The following is a 19121-nucleotide window of genomic DNA, read 5'->3' as shown; positions in this document are numbered from 1 at the left end:
GAATATGGCATCTCTATCCAAACTCAACCAGACAAAGGTCCTCAGAAATCTGATCTGACTGAACTTGCTCTGAACAGGGGATTCAGAGATCCTACCCAGCCTATCACTAACACAGACACCATAGCTAGGAGAGTTTTCATAAGCAGGGCTATTTCCTCTAAAATCCACTGCCAGTGAGTTTGAAAGGAAAGGTCATAAATCTTCCTTGCAAATCAACAGGAGGATCCATGCAAAGGACAGCATTACAAATCAAGGTCTCAGAATATTTTTATGCAATGAGTTTCTTTTCTCCATAGCTACCAAACACAAGGAAGAAGATACAATAGAAATAACAACTAACCACACTTTTGGATAAATTAAACATTCCTTAGCTTACCCTAGAGGTTGGTTCCCAAGTAGCTCAAGTTTATAACAGTAAATAAAATATCAATTCTAATAATGAAATTGCTGCCAGAAAATTACAGAATCTATTACATATTTCTGTCAGCAGCTCCCAATTCTCTTCAGTAGAGTTCTCACACCACTGAAGACACTATTTTAAAAGACAAAAGTTGAATTAAATTATTCAAAAACCCTTATAATAAGGTTTAGCACCAAGTCAGTTTCTTTTCTCAAGCACAGTCATGCCAGTGAGCACACTGACACAATGTGACCACTCAACCACACCAACACAAGACCCATTTCAAAAAAGCAGTAAATCATAGGATAAATACAGACAGGGATGTATGCAATAAGATATGTGCAAAACAAAAGCCACCAGTGCTTCTTATTATGCCATGTTCTTGGCTTGCATTCAAAATTCAGGGACTGGAAGTTGTATTGAGGCAGGGGTTGGTCTCTTCTCCCAGGTGGGAAGTCATAGGACAAGAGGAAGTGGCCTCAAGTTGTACCAGGAAAGGATATTGTTAACTGCATGTTAGGAAAAGTTTCTTCCCCAAAAGGGTGGTCAGGCATTGAGAACAGGCTGCCCAGGAAAGTGGTAAATGTTCAAAAAACATGTCAATGTGGCATTTGGGGACACAGTTTAATGATGAACTTAACAGTGTCGGGTTAATCATTGGGCTCAATCTCAGAGGTCTACTCCAACCTTAATGGTTTTGTGCCTGTACAATGGGTGTACTGATTCTCTTGCATAGGCTAACTGCTTCATCAAACTCAGAATTTGAAACATTTGGGCTTAAAATCAACTTTCAAGTACTCAAGAAAGGTATAAATCAATTCTAATTAACTCTAAATTAGAAAAAAAAAAAAAAAAAAAAAGGGCATTGGGAAATACTAAATCAAGGAAGTCTCTATTAGAAGTAGTCCCAGGAAACTCAAAGACAACAGTGGAGGAAAAAAGGAACATTCCTTTCAATTTATTCTGCTTTTGATACGCTGTGCACAGTGTGTTATCCTGACCACCAAAAAATACCAAGAATAAACCATTTCCTGGTTTGCTCAACTGCATTTGTGAAGACTCATAAGTTTGAAATAACAGTTCTGCATTTTGTACCAATCTATTCAAAGATTTTTAAGATAAAATTAATTCTAATTACTATAATATTTTCACTATCAAAATTCAATTCTGCAATGACAAATGCATAAAACATTGACTTTTTCCCATAATAGACATATTTCAAGTGTGTGCAGGTTTTATTAAAATTTAAAAAAAAAGCACTGGGGCTACACTGTGGCAGAAATAAATTTGCAAACAGTAGGCTGGGTTTGATTCTGCTTTTGTACTTTCCTAAAAGTGTGTGTCTGCATCCAGAAACAGAAGTCTTGGAGTGCAAAAGGAAATGCTGTCCTTGTGTCTTGAAAATAAACACAACTTACAGGGATCACAGTTTGTCCCTAAAGAATATCAGTAATAGTGTCCTCATATGACAACTCTGCTATATTCTGATATTTTGACAGTAGCTAAAATAAATGGAAGGAGAACAAATATTTTTTTTTTTCTGAGAAAGTTTCAAGCAGAGATTCCACTAAAGAGAACTAAAGAGATTCCAATAAAGAGACTGTCTACAGGACAGAAGTGTAGTTCTCACTGACAGGCAGGAACATATTGCATGAAACAATTACTTCCAATCAGAGTACTAAATCCGAGTTAACTCAGGATATTGTTATCACTTTGCCAGAATCCCTGTGGAGTTTTGATCAAGCATGTAATGTATTAAACATTATAAACAGTGTAGAAAAATCTAAATTGCTATACACTGTTATTGGTAAAGACCAGATACAAAACAGGAATTTGACAGACAAATACAGATTACTGTAAGCCTCAAAAAAATGCATTGATTGCCAATAGCAACAATCTACAGAGACAGAAAATACCCAACAGGACAGAAATATCTAGGAACCCTTAAAGTACTCCTTAGTTACCTTGCAAAAAAAAAAAAAAAAAAGTGTTGAAAATTAGTTAATGGGCATTTTATTCTACAGGGAAAAAAATTACTTGCATTTCTGTCTTCCTTGCTTGTCTAGTTATTTTTGGTCTCTGAATATTTGCAGATACATGTGTGGGGGAGGAAGTCTGCTCCCAGACCCAGTAGAAGTCTCCAGTCAGGTCAATGCCACCTAGCAGGAGCTACGAATGATGATTCCTAATGCCTCCTTCATGCTGCTCTCCAAAGGCAAAGGAGTAGGACCACCAGTGAAAAGCAACATGACTTTCAAATACAATACCCTAAAGACATACATCACAAGGCCATGCAATTCTGAAGAACTCAAAGAATATTGGACAATAACCTGCCTAAGTCACATCAAATGAAAGAGAATAAGGAAAACTGATGTAACTGATGAAATTGATGCAACAGGGTAGATTGTCTAGAGCTAAAAAGCACATGCCTTCCTCGATGTCCAAATCAGAGGGCCAACCCAAAATAACAGTTACTTCAAACCCAAAATGGTTTGGTCATTCAAAACGACAGTACATACTGGATCTCACTGTACACACCTCTTACTGCTGTACTGCCAGAAACACTGACAAACTCCAGTCTCCAGCTTAAACTTTAGTTGATAAATAATAGTAAAACTCATAATGGTGTCCCAGTTTTGGCTGGCACTAAACTACAACAAAGGGGAAGAAATAATATTTATCTCCACTGCATATATTTCTATGTTGCAAAGTTCAACTGCAATAGTTAGGAATAAAAGACTGAAAGCTCAGCTGCTGTTCATTTGTGATTAACCTTTTTTTAATAGTTCACTAGTTCTGACAGGTCCATAAACTTACAAAACTAATTTCTTTAAGAGCTAAGATCTCCTGCTCAGCAAGCAATTATCCCAAGATTAGTGTCTGGTAATTCATTTATTCTCTTCGATGAGCAGAAATAATAGGAATTGGGTTTCTGTGACTTTAAGCAACTCATGCTCAGTTACCACCAGATGCTCAAAGTCATCACAATGAATGAATCAGAGCAGGAAAATACATTAATTGGATTAAGTGTTGCTTCTACTTTTCCCTCTTTCCAGTTGAAAGTGGAGAACATCTTACCTCATTTAATGTAAGGAATGTTCAAGTAAATGTAATAAGAGTAGTAAAATTATTAAAATAACAGAAGAATATTTCCATTTTCCTGCATTACCTCTGGTTTGAGAGCTCAGAAAAGCAGAGAGCTGCAAACAGAAACTGTAGAAACCAGTGCTTCATCTTGGCAATTCTCATCAGTAAAGTATCAAGAGCCGATATACACAGGAACTCAGACCTGACAATTTGCTGCTGAAGATCAACAGCACAGACAGAATCTTGAGATTAATTGCCTAGATAACATTCTTAAGGGGGAAAGGTAACCATTTCAGAAAGGAAAAAAATGAAAATATTCTTCAAGCCATTTTCTAACAGAGCAGTGCTGGCCCTTCCAGATATTGCCCATATACAGACAATAACTGTTAGGAAAAGAGGGAAGTGGCCCCATTTCCATGCAGATACCCAGCAGTGCCACTGGTTGCCTACACCTGCTTAAGCCAAAACCAGGCAGCATGCTATTCCAAACTATTTTCCCAGCAACTGGTCTATTTCCAGAGAAACGAAAAGAATTACAAAACAAAACAAAAACTAGTAAAAAAAAAAACCAAAAAAACCAACAACTAACAACAACAAAAAAACAACACAACAAAAAAACCCAAACAAAACCACAAAAAAACCCCACACACAGTCCCCCAACACAAAATAGGGCAGAACATTCAAGTTAAATAAATTATAAAAACAAAATAAAAACATTTTCATATGTAGAATGTATTGACCATATATAAAAGTGAGTACCAATATGATCATAATCAGGGTTTTTTACATAAAGAGACCAGCAAATGATGTCTAGGATTTCAGATTCAATTATTCTATTGTTTTATTTAACTTCTAATACCAACATAAACAAAAAGTAACTGCAATTGTTTTTTGTTATAGCTAAATACTTTCAAGTTTTAACAGCTGCAAGGTCTTCTTAAATGGTTTCCTTAGAATAAGAAAAAAAATTACCAGAATGATTCCACTTGTATTTGGATGTATCCACCTAAATACTAGTTAGACGATTTACCTATTAGACAGCTTCCTCCTAAAAAAATTTCAAATTTCATTTACAAGTATTTAGTTATACTCCTGAGATGCAACTAATGCATGAACAAAAGCCTCAAACAGTTTATTAGCCCAGCCAACACTTTAAAAAAAAATTTGAATGGCAGGTACCAACTGGTATCTCTCAGATACTTTGGCAAAGCATTCGGTCCTACCATGACAAATTTCAGAGAAGCAATGCACTGCTTCAGAGAGGAAGCAATTTGCACTTTCCAACTTCTACCAAATGTGGGACTCAGCACGAACTCCCTCTCCCAGAGACAGGACATAACTGGCTGGCATCTATGTATGCCAGCAGCTCTATCTTGGCAGCTCTAACCCTGCCAAGACCAAAACTGGAAATGAAATTATTGAAGGGCAGTGGGGGTGGGGAGGACACCAAGCAGCTCTATCTTGCCTCCAAGGATCAGCTTTACAATTCTACCTGAGGGCAGTTGATAAACTACTTAAGCTTTCTGGATGGTTTCACACTGGGTTTTTTATTCTCCTTTATAGCCTAACTTTGCTCATCAAGAAGCCACTGGCCTCAATCATACCTGGAAAAGCTGCCCATAACGACCTCATATTTGGAAATTGATCCAGCACCTATAATTACAGTCTAACTGTTGAAAAATATACACATGAATTTAAGCATTCCAAATACAAGATGAATTTACTTTTCCAGAATCATTCAAAAGTGTTGGCCACAAAGTCAGCATCAGCCTGTTTTCCAAAGGCCATGAAGTAAATTCTAGAACAATTAGAAGCTGAAGATCATACAACATCACAGAGAAAACTCTTCAGCAAATAAATGACTGACTACCTACAAGATCAGAGCATCAAAGAGTTCCACGGGGCATTGCTTTCTGTATCGATCCCGTCAGGCTCTGATAAACCTTCAAAAGAAAGATAACTTTGGCAGTAACCCCCTGAATATCCAACTGACCAGGTTTGTAAATGTGACCTCTAAGTAGCATGGATTGGTGTGCATGTCATTTGCACTGTTAGAGCAAAGGCCACAAAGATGTACCATATACTCATAAGGGTATGACAGTACTTTTTGGTGTGCTAAAGGGCACCTGGAGTTGGATTCAACTTCCATGCGAAAGCACTCGAGTGAGGATGCCTGTGCGAGTGAGGAGTCAAAGCTCCCACTAGAGGCAGTGGAGATGTAGTCAGCACAGCTTGGGTTAACAGCAGAATTTCAGTCCACCCTGAAGTTAAAAGCTGGCATTTGCCCACAAATCACTAAGTGTACTCAACACACCTCCATCTACCATAACCGGCCAGTCGAATTCCACACCTTGCTGGTTTGCTCCAGGTGTAACACCACTCTTACGTATTTTGCATCGCTGCCTGAAAATGTCACCCAATGTACCAGTGCAGCAAAACAGACAAGCAGAGCAAAGCTAAAGAAAAAAAAAACCACCAATGAAAGCATAATGCACATTACTGGTACAGTGTGATGCCAAGCATCACTGAATGACCGGCACCAGTGCCATTTAGCAAGACTGTGTCTCACCTCAGTATATATCAAGCATTTCATAACATTAAAAAAACCCTCCAACCATCACATTTCCTTCAGCACTCCCATAGTGACCCAGATAAAAACAGGAAAAAAGGTAAGGGAGAGGAGCAACTATATATAGTTTACCCATTTATTATTTTAACACGTCAGATATAACTACTGAGGGCAAAAATGTAACTATAATACTTGAAACTCTCCTTAAATTGGACACAAGCATATGAACAGACCAGCTCTAAAAGCCTAGGATACAGTCTTCTATCACAAAACATTTGTGATACCCTTGTCTTACAGTAAACTGAAATTAATTTCTTACAGAATTTCAGAGATGCTTTGCCCATCTAAGTTAAACCAATTTCACACAGGAAAACGCTTTACAATTATGAAATTACTTCATAAAAAATGGAGACATAGCTAAAGATACAAAGTAACTCCCAAAGCAAACAACAATTCCAACAAACCATAGCTGTAACCAGAAGCAGTGCAAGTCAGTTTGGAAGACAAGCACTTACACGAACAAACAAATGTGTGTGGCTGCAGCATTCTCAATGGAGGGTGGCTTAACAAGATGTCTCACTTATAAAGTAAGCAGATACCTTTAATCACCTCTTCACCAGCCCAATAGGTGGGGGCTTCTTTTTCCTTCCTCTAGCCCTGAACTCCACTCAATTCAACTATCTTTATGTAAACACTGCTAAGCCATTCTTTAACTACTTAGTCTCCCACTAAACACTAATGTACTCCCCCAAACTGCTAATCCCATGACTAATTTGATGTCTGTTTCACAAAGCTACACTCAACACTTCACTAAAAGGTTGGCCACTTCAGGCACTTATTCAAGAAAAAAGGACTTTGTCCATTATATAATTTCACACTTGGTGGCAAGGTTACCTTAAAATGAATTCACCACTCCAAAATTATGAGTTTTGTACAAGACAAGTGGTAGTTCTGGCAATAATGACATAGAGAGCCTGAGAGAAGAATTTAGTTTATGGCCCCTGTGATTTTTCTGCCATGGAATTTAAAGTTCATAAAAAGCAGAGCTTATAAACTGAAAGGCAAATCATATCCTGGGGTGCATCAGGCCTAGCATCACCAGCTAGGCAAGAGAGGGGATTGTCCTGCTCTGGTCTGCACTGGGGCAGCCTCTCCTCGAGTGCTGGGGCCAGCTTCGAGTGCAGATATATGAGGAGAGTATAAAGTGTTAAGAGAGCATCCAAAGGAGTGCCACAAAGATGGTAGAGAGGAGAAACCCCATATGAGAAGGGACTGAGGTCACTATTCATCCTGGAGGAGACTGAGGGGAGACCTCATGGCAGTCTACAACTTATTCACAAGAGGAAGAGGAGGGGCAGGCACTGATCTCTTCTCTGTGGTGCCCAGTGACAGCACCCAAGGGAATGGTCTGAAGCTGTGTCAGGGGAGGGTTAAGTTGGATATTGGGAAAAGATTCTTCACCCAGAGAGTGGCTGGGCACTGGCGCAGACTCCCCAGGGAAGTGGTCACAGCACCAAGCCTGACACAGCTCAAGAAACATTTGGACAATGCTCTCAGGCACATGGTGATTGTTGGGGTCACCTTGTCCACCTTACTGTTACCCATTTCTAAGTACGGCCACTCCTAATTATCTTTTAGAGTCCACTGAGCCTTCCCTGCTTCACGGTTTAGTTTAACACACAAAAGAAAAGCAGTAAATAGGTTTTAAGCCATTGGAACCAAGTTGTGGTATCTTAGTTACAGAAATTATTCTCTTTCAAAAAACCAAATAAGTGTGTTGAAGGGGAATTCCCCAACAGTTCATGGAACACTCTACAGAGCTCTGTAACAGATCAAGAAAAAGCAGAGCCCTAACCCTCTTTTGTTAAAGCAATGTCTTGATAACAATTAAAGTATTTTTATTTTAAGAATGCTGTTCATACTGTCCCCATCTTCTGCACAATATACTGACCAGCAATCTCTCAGGCTGAGATCCTATCCCAGAGAAGTAGCACTCGGTTTCCAGGGAATTCACTCTGCTTATAAACACCAAGCTGTGAGAAATGCTAAGATTTATCACTAACAGAAGGCAACATAATTTCAATATGAAAATTTGCTACAAGTTTTAAGGTTCTATCCTTTCCTTTCTGATCCTTAACTTAAAACCTAGAAGAATGTTGTCCCATTAAGAATCCACATCTTTTTTTGCTTGAAACTCCAGAACAACCACATAGGTCCAAATGGGGGCAGTTTTAAATTTTTTCACCTGGGTTTTAAGTTTACTGTTTATAGCACCTCTCTTACCTACTCTGATCAGGAAAATATGCACCTGGAATACTTGTAAGTGGGATACCACATAAAACGGAGAAGAAATCTCAATTGCTCTGACACAGTATCCTAAAGAAGAAGCAGCTGAGTAGTTTGTAGGATATCTGCCTTTCTCGACCTGCATTTTCCCAATAAAATTACCCTTAATAAATACTGCTAAATTATTTACAAAATCTTTTAAAATATTTGCTGAAATATTTTAAAAAATATTTGCTGGACCAATTGCTGAAATATTGACATTTTCAGATAAAAGTTATTAATACAGTGTACAGTTGTTGGCACAGACCTCGATGCAGCAAATGAGCATGACATACATTAAGTTAAATGCCTTATACCACGTATACAACGGACCAATACTGCAGCATGAGGTTGCATAAATTGCATGCAACATACTATTTTCTTTGCCTAATATCAGAAAAAAAAAAAAAAAAAAAAAAAAAAGGTCAGAACACTAGAGCTGGGTCACACTGACTAAACCTCTGACTGCATACAAAGACTAACATTGTCCATACTAATTTTGTGCAGTTCTACTCCAGCCTTCCCACTACTTTACCCAGTTCTGTAATTCTGTCCCAGCCCCCCTCCCCCATACCTTCAAGAGCCAGTGATTTCACTGCATGAAACTAAATAGTCATTAAACTGCTGCACTATGAACAAAATACTTTGATATTTACAGAGGTGTAAAAAGCTGATAATGGTTCATGCTTCAATTTGTAAAAAATGGGGTTACTCTGATAGGATTAGAAAATACATGCCAGGCTTGCATTTAAGCTTCCAGAAAACTTCCTAGTGTTGATTTAATTTTCTAGATCACTGCCAGTACCCAGCTGCAGCAGAAATTTTAAGTTGAGAGTTCTAATTTCTTTCAAGTCTGGAATGCAATGCTGAGTTTTGAAGACCCTAAGCCACATAAATATTTCAAAGGTAAGAAATTACTTGAAGTTATAGAAGAACAAAGGGCAACTTCAAATTCCCTTTTGTGTGCCAAAATCATAAAGGCTTTCTTTAAAGTACATACCTTCAGCTTTGTCATACACATGACAACTTAATCCAATGAACTCAAGGGACCACAGGCAGTATTTTCACAGATAAATAGAAGAATCCAAAAGTTAACATATAAATAGTATACTCAAGATTCAAAAAAAAATTATTTAGTCATAGTAAATCAACTTTCTGATAAGGCTGTTACTCTGAACCACGACATATACCGCTGACATGTCCAAAATAGATACCCCAGTTCAGGCTCTCAATCTCACATGCTCTGAGGGTAACAGCATGTTTAGGTAAAACACTGCTACCACACCTTCCTTTCTCTCATAAAAACAAGCAGCACTGTAGAGAAGCAGATGCCATCACCCAGTTCCAACCACTTTGAAACTACTACAGTATGCACCACACTGGAACACACTGACAACAAACAGACTCAGTCTGACCTGTGGAACCCATTGAGATTGTTCCAATCCCAGCATGTTCAGTTAACAACACGGGATCAAGTTACTGTCCTAGAAAGCCTTGGCTGTGTATCCCAAGCACAGTTAGTGCTTCCAATTCTTTGGAAAATAGCTAAAGGCCTCCTTGGACCAACCAAATCCATTCGTCTTACACCAGTGTCCTTGTTGCTCAACTGCTCACTCTGCATGTGTCTTAGCTGCCATCCAGACTCTAATCTAGAGCACATTAAGCAGCTCCTTAGGAGACACATGGCTAGTACATGCCTGGGTACAGAAACTAATCAAAGCAGTCACAGAAGTCAGTCCAAGGACAGCAGACAGGTTTAGAGTGCTGATACGAGAGACAGCACAGACAAAAGTCTCCAAGATACAGCCCATCTCAACATTTACTCAGGATGACTTGGTAATGAATACTAACCTTCTCTTTTCCTCTTGAATTCTTTGAATCTTAAGCCTTCAAGGCAATATAGGAAGTGCTAAAACTAGGACATCTCTAATTAGAACAATCTCTTTTGATGCTGTAGTTAAGTAAAGTGGGAATTTTGGGGTTTTTCTTTCCTCAAAACAAACTTCCCTACCTGGCACAAGAACACCATTCCTTGTTTCATATAATGAACTTGCCACTAAGAAAGCTATGCTTTGGTCCAAAAGAAAGGACTGCTCATTCATTCTAGACTGCAAAAGCTTAAAGATCAGAGTTTATTTAGAACATTATATCATAGTGTTTTAACCTTGCTCAGTTACAGCACCAATAAAATACAGTTAAAATTATGTGGTACCAATATCAATGTATTTCTTTACAATTAAGTAGGAAGACTTACTTTATTTACTCAATGCATTTGCTATTTGCAACATTTTTATTGGAGCATCTTGAAAAAATGGCTAAAATCCAGTTTAGGAGCCAGAAAACAATCTTTACCTCATGTTTTACAAATCATTTCCAAGAGGACAACAGCTAGAGACTAAGAGAATTAAATTGATAGTTAACATGTTTTGAATTACTTGTTATTCCTCCAATCAATGTTCTTAAAAATGCAAAAGAAGAAAAAAAACTACTTGGCACTTGGAAGATATACATAAAGTACAGCTCTGCTGAACAAAGCTTACTGCAGAAGATAAACAGCCAAAGTTTGCACTACTTCTGCTTACTCAGACTGGAAGTTCTAAAGCTATTTTCTTGCTGCCTTTTTGCTAAGTACAAGTCCATACAATCTAAGTCACACCATGTTCCATGGGATTATAGACATGCTGCTGATAACAAAGAGGCTGGGCTCAACATCCCAGTAATCCCTTCCTGTGTGTGGGAACGAACTAGCACTGATCATTTTTAAATTGGTCCCATCCTTACTAAAGGGCTGCTATTAACTTAGCTATTAGAACCAGTCATTCCTATCCAGTTCCCACGAAAATTAAAAGGCGATAGCTAAAACAGAGCTGCTGCTTTTGTAATAAATTAGATTTCTGAAATGAAAACAGTGTAAGATCACAAGGGAATGTTCCCTCAGAATTATCCTTTCTGAATATTTGCTGAAGGTTGACCTGCAGGGGTCTAAGGCTGCACGGTTTGCTCACAAAATGAAAGAACCTGTATCATTCCTTCACACAAGACTATTTTGAAACCAAGCAGTTATGTTACCAATGCTATATTAGTTTGGATGAAAACAATCAGTGCATCTCCTTCCCTGGAGTTCACAGAGCAGAAGCAATTTCAAATTGGATAATTGCTGAGAATTACAGATGAATGTTTATTGAAAACCCTCATTTTCCTTAGCAATACACAGCAATATAAGTTAGAATTTCCCAAATATTTTTCTCATTTCAAAGCATGATCTTTCATGTGCAGAATTCTGCTAAAAGAGTGTAGCAGGCAGCAGGCACTCAGATGCCTCAGGAGGTGTGTGCTGGTGCACTATTTATGTTACCAGGGGAGGGTCAGAACAATGCATGACAATGGAGGTGACAATGGATTGACTTTACCTTCTCTGAGACCTTCAAGCATCAAAAGCCTGAAACACCAACAATGCCAAAGGTGGAGCAGGCAGTCTGATTCCTACTGTGAATCCAGCAAACAGCTGCAAAGATAAGAGAACTGGAGCATCTGACGCACTATGAGAAGCTGAGAGAGGTGGTGTTGGTTAGGTTCAAGCAGGAAAGGCTTCAGGGGCCAATCTTAGCTTGCACAAACACGCCATGAGAGGATGCGAAGACACTGAGCCAAACTCTTCCCAGTGGTATTCTGATAAGAAGCAATGGACACCAATCAAAATAGACAAAATTCCATTTAAAGGTAAGAAAAATCTTCTTTGCTCACAGTAGTCAAACAGTGGCATTCTGGAGGCTGTGGAGTGTCCATCCTTGCAGATGACCAAAACCCAACTGGGCAAGGTCCTTGGATGCCTGTTCTAGTAGACATTGCTCCAAGTAGAGGCTACAGTTTGCTATTATCTCTAATTAACTCAAACTGGCTAAAAGAGTAAATGGACACATAGATATATTATGCTATCACAGTTTAAGAACAGTCTACTACATTGCTTCATACAAGACTAGTAACTCAATAACAAAGAGAGATCAATAATACTAAACTTCAAGATGGCCTTCAATAACACTCCTTTAGAAGGCTAAAGAAATCATGACAAAAGAGACTTAATATTATCAGAAAACTGAAAGTGTCCAGAGGCAAGCAGACTGTGTTGAAAGATGAAATCATGTTTATGGATAGGCAAACACTAAGCAGAGGTACATTTTGTGAAGTCTAAGAAAACAGTTTATTAATAAACATACACATTTTGCTAACTTCCCCTTTAGACAGCAGTTATTTCCGGCAACTCAAAAATGAGGAAGGGATCTGAGAAACCTCAAAGAATAGTAGCCAAAAAATGGATAAGTAAGATGGCATTGGACAGACTACAGGGACCAACTGGAAAAAAACAAAATTGAAGAGCAAGGAGTAATGCATACTGGAAAACTTCAAAGTCAGCTAAGCTTCACTGACTGCAGGTACTGATAATAAGCAGCGAGAAAAACATTATGTTACGTAAATAATGCAAAATAGACAGCACAATGTCATCATAGTACATCACTCATGCCAGAAAACAGCAAAGCCTCATTTTGTAACATGACACAGTATCTTTCTTCCCTACATTACAGAGAGTTAGAGCAACAGAGACATTGACAAAGAAATAACATTGGGAGTATGAAAGGTATTTCACATGCAACAGAGCTACCATGAAGAGAGTACAGTGAAACTTACTATTTCAGTGGACTTGTATGAAGGAGATTTTAGAGGATATAGTTCTGTCTGACAGGCAGCACACCAGAGCACTTGAGAGGCATGTGGATTTAATGCAGAGTGGTGACAGTTGCCAATTGTCTTTAGAATTCTATAGGGATGTTTCATCACTATGAAATTCAAGTACTGCCTCTAAAGAAACCCACAAAAATTAACTGGTAACTAGCTTTCAGACATATTAGGAAGATTTTTCTCCCTCATGAAGCTGTTTGTTGCAAGTCAACCTGCAGCTGGAACAGGAAGAACCTAACCAATGTGTAATCCAATATAATAAAGAAAAACAAACCCAAAAAAGGACAACCTAAGTAATCACTCTGCAGAATAGTTAACAAGACTACAAGAGAATGCTCCAGAGGTATAAAGACATCACGTGTGTATGCATAAACAGTAGTGGTATTAATAATTTTGGTCTAAAAAAAGACACCATACTACAGAAATTGCCTTCAACTTTACAGTTTGACTCAGTCATCATATCAACTACTTCAGAATCTTCATTTACATAAGTATTTATAATCACAAAGCCAGGTCAAAGGAGTACAAAAATGACTGCAGCTGAATAAAATGAATCACTACTTATATATCAGGTTAGTTTTCACATTGGAACTCACTATCAGTTCCCCACTCTGGTTTCAATAGCCACACAAACATGAGAAGAAAAGCAGACTACAGCAGCACTGATAATCACGTGCACTATGTAAGCAATCCCATAGTTTCCTCATCCGTTTTTTTGTTCAAAACTGAAGTCCAGCTTTTTGTGGAACTATATCTTCCACTGCAATGTAATCCTTATTGACCAAGGTGTTACACAGTAGTACACTTCCTTGTACCTCACACAAATTATACTTGTGTACTCTGATAACTTCTGCGTTCCAAATTTGACTTACTACTTCTTAAAAAGAAAAGTCAGTTGCTCTCTCATAAGCCACATGACACAGGTCCAGCCTGCCAAGGTTCCCAATTTACTGGATACAGCAGCCCAGACACTTAGAAACGTAAGTGTGGTTCTGAAGGACAGTTACACAACAATGATTTGAATTGTATCAAAGCTGCTGATGGTCTTTATCTCTGGAGGAAAACTCAGGAAGATATCAAAAGATTCAAGGAAAGAGTAAAGGAGAATTTCAAACTGTCCTGTGAAATTATCCATTGTAGATCTTTGTAGTCATTCAGCATTATCTTCTTAGTATCTGAATCACAGCCTGAATGTGAAAGTAAAATCAGAATTCTCCTCCCTGCCCTATCAAACTCTCAGCAATCCAGGTCCAAGAGTCCTGATGGTGCCAACAGTGTTGAGCCAGCCAATCAATCATCCTGACATCCAGATACGTCACCAAAGGCTGCACCTTAGAGCAAACCCAGAGGCACACAAGCACACAGATAACCAGCCCAGGCAAGGTGAGGTGGCGTCTTCTAGGAACACTGGCTAACAAAGCAAACACGTGCATGCAGAACTCTAATAGCAGCACATATTCCCTGTGCAGGTGACACCTGTACACACAGGTGTACTTAATACTTGTACACAAGAGATTAATCCAGTTAGAGTTACAACCAGCATTGTAAATCATAGAACACAGAGCAATTAAAGTAGTGGAACCAGTAATTTTATCTTTTTTTAAATGAAATCTACCATTTCATTGTCTGTTGCCACTAGTATTGTAGTATTTATTATGCCTTTTGAAAACAAGTATTGATACATACACTTGTAAAAACCTATATGGCACAGGCACCTATCAAGAAAGCAAAACATCACAAATCTGAGATAACAACGGGATTGGCTCAGTGCTCCTCATCCCCATGTGACAACTCCAACAGGGAAAGGAGCCAAGTGCCCTTCCTGCCAGACCCCGGACTGGTCTGGACCAAGTCCTTTCCCTTCAAGGGTGATCAGACTACAATTGCATTTGAATACTAGAGGCTAACTAGGTCTGCCCTATTTACAAGGATTATGAGCCTCCTCTATTCCGTTGCCATTGTTTTTTTCCACCCAACTTGTTCCTCAAACACAATGAACTATAAACAATGAACAGAGTAGTTTCCTGAGGCTTCAGGCACACCTTTCTAGAAGTTTTACACTTACACTAGGGGCTTTTCCTCTTCTGGAGTCGTGAATCTATTAGTTTTTGAACAAAAAATGGCTACACAAGGAAACAACGGAATTGCTTATATAGTGCACCATATAAGCAAAGAAATTAGGTTTTTTGCTAATATAAATACCAAAAAAAGTACTAGTCATATTCAATTTTTTTTCATTAAAAAGGTGTCCCTTGAATGAATTTTTGAACCCTCTATGACCCACAAGTTTTTCTATTAATACTCCTAAATCCAGCAACAATGTTAATTATAGTTCATCTTATTTATCCAGTGCTGTTGCTGCATGCTGTAAACAGCCTTGCCCATATTTTTGGTTCCTTCCACTCCTCATCTGCTAGGCAGTCATTCCTTGACTACATCTTCCTCCATTCTGTCTCCTCCCTTTTTGCCTTTCACACTAATAAACATCCACCCAACTACTAACACTAACAAAAATAGCATAGACTATGATATTTAGTGCCCTCCCATTTTGCCTTGCATGGGTTTTTAAGATATTACAAAATGTTATTAAGAGATACCAAAAGCAGCTTCTATTGTAACCTACTTAATTCCTCTTTTCAGGAAAAACACCAGGCAAGAGACAACTACTGACTGGTCTCAAAAGAGCAGGCACACAAAAACTTCTGGCAACACATGTGCTCTTGGCAATAGCTAAGTAGTCCTGTAGTAAATAAAAAAGGAAAACCACCAAAAAACACATACCACTAACAAACCACAAACAGACCTGAATTCTTTGGTATTGTGGATCAACTGCAAAATTCCACAGACACCTGGGGTCCCTAAAGAAATTACCTCGAATACTCATGCCTCTCAAAAATACCAGCATTTCAGATATTTTTTTTTCCCAGAAGGATTAGACTATTAAACTTTGCTTTCCAAAGTAAAGCCCCACAGCAAGAAAACTTTCATTACAAATCCCAGTTTTCCAATTCCTTAAACTTGACTAACACAGTTACCACTGCCAGGTTTGAGTTGCAATCAGTCAAAACACAAGAGACTCGGCAGATTAAGTATTTGAATCAATGCCATGGGAATGATCAGGCTAGACTTCTCTCTAACACTAAATCCATGACTTTTCCCCTTCCTGTATCCCAACTCATCAAGGTACTTTCAGGCATTAAAAGGAAAGGAATGGCTTTTTATCTGTTGTACTTTTGTTTGCAGGAGACTTCTGGTATTTGCAGTCTTCACATGCACACAAGTCATCTAGTCATGGCAGCTATCTTGCAGTATTTCCCCCAGTTTGAATCAATTTGGATTAAAAAAAGGTAAATGTAGTGCCTTCGGCATTACCCAAGCCAGAATACATCTGATAAAGCAAAACAAAGCACAGCTGCAACTTTTTTTTTCCCCTCAAATCACTTAGAAAGCAATACAAGAGGTGCAGGCTGCAACCAGGACTCAGAACTCATCCTGGCTCAAAAGCCAGGTTCCATTTTTTTCCTCCCATTCTTTTCTGCAACTGGGCAAATTTTCAAAAACATGAGTGGAGCACACCCACAATCTTGCCTCACTTAGATACCAGTGGTGGCAATTACCCTTCTGGAAGGTAGGAGATAGACTGAAATTATCTCTTGTTGATTATTTTGACTACTGCACCACTACCTAAAGACTTTTTTTAGTTTAAAGTACAATACAACAACTTTGAAGATATTGTTACTACTGAACCAGATACTCAGGGAAAGCAACTTTTACACTTCTATACAATGAACAGGCAGGGTATCAGCAACCCATCAGCTCCTGCATTTCTGACTAGCCAGGGGCTCCCAGGGGAGTAAGTAAACGTTCACAGCACATCCTCTGAATCTCATTGTTTTCCTGCTCGGGCTAAGAAGCCTAGGCACCTACTTCTGGATGTGCATTTCTCTTCAGAGGAACAGGCACCACTCAACCTGATGTGCAGCTCTAACTTCCCACCTTCTTAGCTCAAGAACACTGAGGAATACATCTTATATATCACTGCAAATTGTTCAGATGCTGGAGAGAACATCACTTAATGCTCCACTGCAGCTTTTCAGCTTTCCTACTTCAGTCTAAACACCTGCCCTGGTTTTCAACTTCAGACAAAAATAGTTAGTAAGCTGCAGGAGGAAAATTAACTTTTTTGTCTCAGCATCTCAACTTCAGGCCCACTTACGCAAGTATTAAGGAAGACAAATTTCAAAAGGTCTGAAACACCCACTCTGTACTGGAAAAGTTTTCTAGAAGGCTTACAATTCTGCAAGGCTAGATTTTTTTTATCAAGAAAGGAACAAAAACATAAAAGACAATGTTTATTTTTCAGTATTTCATTTTAATAATTTAACACGACACTATCCTTTATGGTAGTCAACTTTATTATTTACTATAATATCATTTTAATTCTGCTCCTTAATGTCAATTGTTGTTATTCCAAAAATCAAAAACTGCATTTCCTCAACTTACAAAGTCAGAGCACAGGACACTTTCCACATTACATAAAAAACCCCAGAATCTATGCTTACCTTTTACGTAATTGAATCTTATGTCTGAAGTGCTTTAGATCAGTAACATATGAGAGTTAAAAGTTTAGTAAATATTTTAGTTTAGTAAATATTATTAACTTCACTGGTGAGTTTTGTGACACTGCAGCAGTAAATCTTCACATCAAAATGCTGGGTTTGGCAACTGTCAAGCCCATTCTTGACGTATTTTAAACATCACTAGACCCCACTATTAATTAATCATTTAGACTAACCTTCAGGCTAACGGGGGGCAGGGGAATAAAGGTTTCTGCGACAAGAAGCGTGCATTGTAAGCCATAACGCACGACAGCGGACGCCTGAAGATCCAGCTGTGGAAGGAGCGAGGGCACACCTGCTCCTCTCCCGCAGCTTCTCCCCCGATAGCCCGGAGGTCGCTGCTCTGGGGGCAGGGCCGGGAGCGCACACCCCCGCAGGGTCCCCTCGGGGGGTATTCCCTAGCGCCCCAGCAGGCTCCGGCCCTCCAGAGGGGTCTCGCTCCCCGGGGCTCGGACACTGACGGCCGGAGCGGCGCCGCCGGCAGCGAGAGCCCCCGGCCGGGACACCTCCCGCGCCCGGGCTGCGGGCGGGGAAGGCCCGAGGCGGAGCGGGCTGGAAGCCACCCAGACCCCTTCGCCGCCGCCCCTCACCTGTTTTAAAGACCAGCTGCTTGTCCTCGCTGCTGCCGAAGAGCCGGAGCATAGAGACGAAGAGGACCCCGCACGAGTTCTGAATGCCGAAGACAGCGCCGTTGCACCACATGGCGGCCAGCATCACCACCCAGCCCCAGCCGCCCTCGGGGGGCTCCGGCGCCTCGGAGCTCCCAGGGCAGTCCGGGCTCCTGGGGGCCTCCTCCGCCGCCCGGGGCTGGGCCCCGCTCTCCCCGCTCCCGGGGCACCACTCGCCGCCGTTCTCCCGCCGCGGCTCCTCGACCGCCGGCGGGCCGGGCACGGGGGTCGCGGCGGCGTCTCCCCCCGCGCCCTGCGGCTCCAGCTGCTCGCTCACCGGCGCCATCCTCGGAGCGGGCGCAAGACCCTCCAGGCGCTCCGCTCTCGCCTTCCCTCTGCTTCTCCCCGCGACCTCTCGTCCCCCACCCTCTTCAGCCCCTGGCTGCAGGCATCCTGCGGCGCCCTGTCTAGCTATCTGCCGGTCGATGCACGGGACCGACCGAGGCCAGCGCACACCCCCCTCTTCCCGCCGCGCCGCCGCCGCTTTATTTTAAAAGGGGGGCTCCCTCGGGGGCGTCAGCGGCATGAGCGCTTTCCTCCGCGCCGATTGGCCGCGGGAGGGGCGGAGGGAGGGGGCCGGGGAAGGGCAGGCGGTGCCCTCCCGGCCCCCCCACCTCGCCCGCCGCCGTGCCTCCGCGGCGGAGGGGGTGGAGCGGGGCGGGCCCGCCGTGCGGCGGCGGCGAGCGCACGGTGCCGGGCCGCGGGGAGGGAGCGCCGGG

The 19121-nt window shown here is 40.7% G+C and overlaps 1 protein-coding gene across 1 annotated transcript in view; it reads right to left on the bottom strand.

The window, feature by feature from the left end:
- The window catches only part of SLC16A10 (solute carrier family 16 member 10), a 63955-nt gene extending 45048 nt beyond the window's left edge, over positions 1 to 18907 (bottom strand). Inside the window, exon 1 of the mRNA XM_066315250.1 lies at positions 18325 to 18907. Coding sequence (XP_066171347.1) covers positions 18325 to 18688 — 364 coding nt within the window. The 5' untranslated portion in view covers positions 18689 to 18907. The remainder of the gene's footprint in view (positions 1 to 18324) is intronic.
- Positions 18908 to 19121: the final 214 nt, after the last annotated feature.

The sequence above is a fragment of the Sylvia atricapilla genome, chromosome 3 (genome assembly GCF_009819655.1).
Source record: "Sylvia atricapilla isolate bSylAtr1 chromosome 3, bSylAtr1.pri, whole genome shotgun sequence".
Classification (NCBI taxonomy): Eukaryota; Metazoa; Chordata; class Aves; order Passeriformes; family Sylviidae; genus Sylvia; species Sylvia atricapilla.
This window is presented reverse-complemented; position numbering and strand designations above follow the sequence as displayed.